Source organism: Petaurus breviceps, unplaced genomic scaffold (genome assembly GCF_028583685.1).
Source record: "Petaurus breviceps papuanus isolate PSGF00001 unplaced genomic scaffold, PetGlider_PUasm1.0 218, whole genome shotgun sequence".
Classification (NCBI taxonomy): Eukaryota; Metazoa; Chordata; class Mammalia; order Diprotodontia; family Petauridae; genus Petaurus; species Petaurus breviceps.
The window spans coordinates 5537028-5543902 of NW_027185872.1; the positions used below are offsets into that span (position 1 = coordinate 5537028).

At 47.1% G+C, this 6875-nt stretch overlaps 1 protein-coding gene across 1 annotated transcript in view; it reads left to right on the forward strand.

Annotated features, from left to right (window-relative positions):
• The first annotated feature begins 1154 nt into the window (after positions 1 to 1154).
• VWDE (von Willebrand factor D and EGF domains) overlaps positions 1155 to 6875 on the forward strand; it is a 56816-nt gene continuing 51095 nt past the window's right edge. The window contains 3 exon segments of the mRNA XM_069094406.1: positions 1155 to 1343; positions 5103 to 5241; positions 5244 to 5330. Of these exon segments, the coding sequence (XP_068950507.1) occupies positions 1155 to 1343; positions 5103 to 5241; positions 5244 to 5330 (415 nt within the window).

A 6875-nucleotide genomic window follows, 5' to 3' on the forward strand; every position in this document is an offset into this window, starting at 1 on the left:
GAACATTTACAAGGTAAATTATTGGATTAAGATTGATCTACATAAACATTTTTAAAATGTCTCATATGCAGTCAGACACATCTATGTAATAAATCCCATGGCTAGCCACTGTCATCCACAGAAATATTCTGCATTTTAATATATTGACAGAAGCAGGGGCCAATTGCTTTCTCAAACACAAAAGTTGACCTGTTCAGAATCCATCACATTTAGAATTGGATGAAACCAGTGAGTATAGAGAAAAAAGATGATTTTTCCATTAGTCTCCTTTGAGTTTCTTTTAAGGGGAACCATGGGTGACCCTTTGAATGAGTGTTTGACCTGGAGTTGGGAAGACCTGAGTTCAAATCCTGCCTCAGACATTTACTAGCTTTGTGACCCTGGCTATGTCATTGAACCCTGTTTGCCTCAGTTTCCTCATTTGTTAAATGAGGATGATGATGGCACCTACTTCCCAGGGATGGAATTTATTAAGAAATGCAGAGGGCTTTGCAAACCTCAGAGCAGTCTAGAAATGCTGGTTATTACTAACCACCAGGATGGATCTGTGACCCCACTGAGGCCGCTCCTTCCTCTGATCCTGGCTCGAATCTCTCCTCTTGGTGAGCCTTGTTGGTGCCTTCATTCTCTGAGGCAGTCCTTGAACTCCTGGCGTTCTGTGGCTGACCAGCAGCGGGGCGAGCCATAGGCCGTCCCACACTCCTGTGAGAGGACGGCTTCAGCTCCTTTCCCATTGGTCTCTCGGACCCAATTCTTCCTCAGAGCAATGCTGTAGGTAGCTCTTGGCCACCATGCTCCTGCCCCATGGCCTTTTGAGTAACCCTCAGTTCTCACTTGGCAGGGACCATGGTACTATGGTATTGAGCCATGCAGCATCACTGATACATTACCAATAGTAGAATAGAGGGCCTTTGTTTCAGGGAGAGGCCTGAAGACCAAGCTGTGATCTGTAGTGGAAGCTGGTCCCTTGGTCCCCTCATCCTGGGTAGATGCTGAGAATGGGCCCAGAGCTGGAGGAGGGAAGTGGGCTGCAGGGCAGATCTTTGGGAGCTGGCCTAGTGTCTGGAATGACCCCCAAGCTTTCCCTGAAACCAGGGCTCCTTTTAAGTGTGTACCCAGTGGGGACAAAGCAGACTGTATTTTAAGCTTTGTCCATGTCCCCAGCTCAGGAATGCTATCCTGGAGGTCACCAGATTCTCCAGAACCCGCGGAAGAGTGTGGATTTTGACCTATCACAAGGGCAGCAGTCAGTGGAGTTGATCTGTGACCATTCCCTCCGCCCAGGATGGTACCGCTTCCAGATTTCAGACAGACCTGCAGAGATACCGACAGCGTGTGTAGAGGTGTTGTCTCCCTTTGTCTCAGGTGCGCAGAAGGGCTCACCATGCCTCTCGTTTTTCCTTCATGGGCCAGTGAGTCCTTCTGACTTTTGGATTTCTTGGGCACGAAGACAGGGTAGGAGGGAAGGGATGAGATGCTCCCTGTGGAGCAGAATGTCCAGGAAACCACAGTGATCCCTGAGAGTGTGAGGGAGCCATGAACTTCAAAGCCAAGGGTCTCGGCTCTCCTGGGGGATGTATTCCAGCAGGCAGACACACACCGGGGAAATGCCTGTGGCAGGTGTGAGGATCGTGGGGAAGGAAGGCAGGGCTCAAGGAGACAGATCCAGCCTCACTGACAGAGAGGACGAACTTGCTACTTACATTTTAATTTATTTACATATTTAAGCCATCAAAGGTTAGAATCCATCAAATAATAGTGGAACACCTGGGGCTTAGTGAGTAGGCTGGGCACATTTTAGCCTCTGGTTTTCTTAGGATGCATTTGGACATAATTGTGTACGAGTAAGTTTTTCTTGGAAACTCAAAAATGCTGTCTCTTAATTTATGTAGCAGGTGTGTTTTTGATAAAATATATGTAAATTGAGTTTTGTAAATTATACAATATTCAAATGAACTAGGGGAATTTGCTGTTAAAAACACAAACACACAAAGACGGGGAAACAGGCAGGTACATAGATAGTGTGAATATAATCATTATCTCCATTTAACAGGTAAGGAAACTGAGACCTGGGGTAGGTGGTTCAATGGCTTGTCCAAGGTCATTTTGCAAGTGTCAAAGTCAGTATTTAAACCCAAGTCCTGTGATTCTGGAGTTCTTTTTATGCTGCCTCTTATTTTATTGAGCAGAAATTTACCTTATCCATAAATTTAGCTGGCAGGCCATGACTGGTTTTTGGAAATGAAAGTTAATTGGAGAAAAAAAAAAGGTTTCCCCTGATTCTTCTGCTCTGGGTATGCAGAATGAAGGCCCTGTCAGACAGGGAAGCACCCAGGGGAGAAAAAGCAACATGGTGCCTCCCTGGGAGCAGGGACTGCCTACCTGGGCTTGTGTCAGCACAGAGCAGGCCATTCAGCAGTGCTGGCCTCCAGGAACATCTGCATAGTCCAGGGTGGAGGTTGGGGGGGAGATTTTGTTGTGGTGTTTGGTCGTCCGGTCACTTCCAACACTTCACGAGCCACGGGCCATAGCACCAGGCTCTTCCTTCTCCGCTATCTCCCAGAGAATGTCCAGGTGCACGTTCACTGTTTGCATTACACTCTCCATCCACCTCATCCTCTGCTGTCCCCTTTTCCTTTTGCCTTCAGTCTTTCCCAACATCAGGATCTTTTCAAATGAGTCCCGTCTTCTCATCATGTGGCCAAAGTATTTACACTGCCACTTCAGTATTCAACCTTCCAGTGAATAGCCTGAATTAATTTCTTTAAGCATGGACTGATTTGATCTCTTGCTGTCCAAGAGATGCTCAGAAGTCTTCTCCAGAACCACAGCTGGCAAGTGTTGATTCAGTGGCATTCAGCTTTCCTCATAGTTCAACTCTTGTAGCTGCACATTATTGCCAGAAAAACTAGCTTTGACTCCACAGAGCTTTGTTGGCAAGGTGAGGGCTCTGCTTTCTGGTCATAGCTTGCTTTCCTAGGAGCAAGTGTCTTTTAACTTCATGGCTGCCTTGCCATCTGCAGTGATCTTTGAGCCCAAGAATATACATTCTGACTCTGCTTCCATTATCCCCCCTCTGTTTGCCAGGAAGTGATGGCTCCAGTTACCAAGATCTTAGGTTTTTAATGTTAAGCTTCCAGACAGCTTTTACCCTCTCCCCTTTGACCCTCAGGGGGCTTCTGAAGTCCTCTTCACTTTGTGCCCCGCCCCGGGGGGGCAGCTGCCTCTCTGAGACTGCTGAGATCTCTCTAGCTTTTGCTTCACCCAGCGTGGCATTTCACATGAAGCTCTCTGTGTGTAATATAAAGCAATAAGGTGCTCATATGTTCCAATCTTAAACCAACCAGTTGTTCATGTTGGGTTCTAACTCTCCCTTCCTGGCTCCCATACAGGCTCCTCAGGGGAAAAGATGATCTGGTCCCCCCACCTCTTTGAGGACTTGCCACACTCACTGTGTCATCTACACAGTCAAAGGCTTTAGTGTAGTCAATGAAACAGAAATAGATGTTCTTTTCTGGAACTCCCTTGCTTTCTTAGTAATCCACTAAATGCTGGCAGTTTGGTCTCTAGTCTCTCTGCCTCTTCAAAAACCAGCCTGTTCTTCTGGTAATTCTCAATCCACATGTTGCTAAAGCCGTGTTTTCATTCAGTTGTGTCTGACTTTTTGTGACCTCATTTGGCATTTTCTTGGCAAAAACACTGGAATGGTTTGCAAACAGTGTCAAGTGACTTGCCCAGGGTGACCCAGCTGGTAAGTGTCTGAGGCCAGATTTGAACTCAGAAGAGGAGTCTTCCTGACTCCAGGCCCAACGCTCTCCACATGGCGCTGTCTGACTGCCTCTTGCTAAAGCCTAGATTGCAGAATCTTAAGCGTAACCTTGATGGCATGTGAAATGGAGGTCGTCAGATCCAATCTCCACATTTCACAGATGGGCAAACTGAGGCACAGAGAGGCTAAGCCATTTTCCCAGAATCACATTTTTGTAAAGCCCATGGGATTTAGACTCAGGTCTTTGTTGAATCAGCTTACATTTATTGTCACTCCTTCACCCCCTTGGGTCTTCTTTACTTGGCCTCCATTCAGAGAATCAGGGAGGGTTCCACTGGATGCCTGTATGGGATATGGAAGCTTATTTTGTGCATCCAGCTGATGTGGAAGGAAATCCCCCAGGTGTGTCTGGCTTGGGATGGCTGAGGGCCTGGAAGGGTGTGATGCTTACCCTTTTCAACCTACCATTAGGTACAAGCACAGGATAGGCTATGGTATTTCTAGTATCTGCAGCCCAAGACTCTCAAAGCCAGAGGGGGATCCTCAGTGAGGCAGAGGGTGTGCTGATCCTCACTGACACCCTGCTGTAATAAGAATGTAAATTTTGAAGATCTTCCCTGCCCCTAGGCTAAGGTGCACCGGAGGCCTGGGGAGGGAGGCTTGTTTTTCGGTGGATGCTTTTTGATTGGCCGGTGGGTCAGTGGGGTTGTTGCATTCTCTGAGCCAGGAGAGGGCTGTGTGGGCCCTGATGTGTGGCTTTGTTTTGGGACTCACTTTGAGAAGTGTTCTGTGATTTGATCTGAATTCTGGGAAGCCGTTGTTGAGAGTCCCCCGGCTTTGAAAAACCCAGAATGTGGAAACCCAGATGTTGACTGGGTATGGATGTAATGGTTGGACAGTTTGGAAAGCCGTCTACTTGATGTTTCTGTCTTGATAATTATGCCTGTATACTTTGAGGTTCGGGGTGCTGACCTTTTCTCCTGAACAAGGTAAACGATATATGTCTGACTGATTAAAGTAAGCTTGTTAACCCATTTTGAGTTGCTTTCCTTTAACAAAGCAGATCCAAGAACCTGTGGTAGCTGCAAACCCTGAGGATGCTTGGGGTGCTTGCTGCTACACCTGCCCACATACATAGAATAAGAATCTGCTTGGTCTCAGCTTCACTGGGCAGTTCCTGGGCCAACTTGACTGCTGCATTGGTCATTGTCCCACAGGTTCTGGGGATGGGCAGATGCCCACCCTGCTGCACATGTGCCCCTTGCGACAATGACCCAGAAAACTTCCTCTTCATACCTGCCATGCTGTCTGCTCTTTCTCCTTCCTGGAATAGGTGAAGCGCTGTGGTACCCAAGTCCCACTCTGGTTATCCCTGAGAGAAGGGGAGGCCCTGCCCCTGCCAGGGGAGGCTGTGCAGCTGACAGCCTGTGCTTCCTGGGAGTTCTTTGGGGCTACCAAGGACTGCTGCTTGTTCGGATTCCTGTGACTGTGAGGAACTGCAGACTCTTCCTGGTCTACTTCCTACAGCCCACCCTGGGCTGTATGGGGTACTGTGCACAAGGTGAGAGAATGTCTTCAGAGCCATCCGCTGGGGCTTTCGTTCAGAAATGGGCGGGGGGGTGTCACTAATGGCATGCGGTGAATGGATCCAGTCCTTGTGGGTTACTGGGATCTCAGGAATTATGAAGGCCATACAAGGGTCACGGCCAGCATTGGAACCCAGCACTCTGACTTCAAATGCAGAGATCTTTGCACGGTCCCATCCTGCCCTTTCTCATTGACGAAACAAAGAGCCATGAAATGCTTCCCAGGTGCTCAGCTTGGTACCGGATGCACGGGCACAGACACAAGCTTTGGGTTTTTGTTTGCTCCAAACCACCAGGCATGGGCCGATCAGGGAGAGGGGTGTGGGGAAAATACTAGAGACCGGATGATAACTCTGGTATCCTGTGCTCAGACAGAGTCCCAGGCTGCAGCACCTTGTGGAGATGTCCATGGTACCTTGCAATGGCTTAGGTTTCCTTACTCTTTATGGTCAGTTTTCCATAGGATGGATGGAGAGAGGCAGAGGGGGCAGAGGAGAGAAGGGGGGGACATTTATGAAGCACTTATTCTGTGCAGGTCCTGTGCTAAGCCCTGAGATACAATACAAGTCAACAGTGCAGCCCCTACCTACTGTGTATTTTTCCTGAATTTTCCTATAGTACATAATTTGCTTTTATAATGGAAAACCATCTTGCTACTGAAACATGCTTACAGAGCTCCATTCCATTTAAAGGCCAATTACTTTGTGGAATGGAAAGCTCTGAACTGAAAAAAAAGAAATATGCTCCAACTCCAAGGTGTATTTGATAAATTGGTCATATAGCCTGAGTTAAAATGAGCTTAAGGAATTTAATTATATTAGGAAGGAAGGATAGTCAGGTTTTGTATTACTTTCCTTTATTCTGGACTTTTAAATGTGTAGAGTTCTGTATCCCCTGCATTCTTTCCTAGAGTTGTCAGGCTCAAGGTGGGACACCACAGAGATGCTTGTATACCCTTGCAGTACTATGGATGAGTTCAGCTTGGCTTTCTTTCTTCCTTTTCTTTTAAAATTAGTTTTCACTTTTTATTTTGAATTTAAATACCAGATAGAATGGGCATTTGCATAGACATAGGAGAACAGAAAAGAGGGTTGTACACATGAAAATGCAAGTGTTTAGGACGTGAAGCTCACTCGTCCTTTTTAAATAGATAAATTCAACCTGTTAACTTTCAAAACTCTTATGTTGTTTCCTCACCTTTCTGTTCATTTCTCTCCATTTTCAAGATGTCTCAGTAACTGATTTTCCTCCCTCCCTCCCTCTCTCCCTTCTCTCTCTCTCTCTCTCCCTCTCTCTGTCTCTGTCTCTCTCTCTCTGTCTCTTTCTGTCTCTCTTTGTCTGTCTCTCTGTCTCTGTCTCTGTCTCTCTGTCTCTCTCTCTGTCTCTGTCTCTCTTTCTCTGTCTCTGTTTCCCTCTCTGTCTCTCTCTCTGTCTCTCTGTCTCTCTCTGTCTCTCTCTGTCTCTGTCTCTCTGTCTCTCTGTCTCTCTGTCTCTCTCTCTGTCTCTCTCTCTGTCTCTCT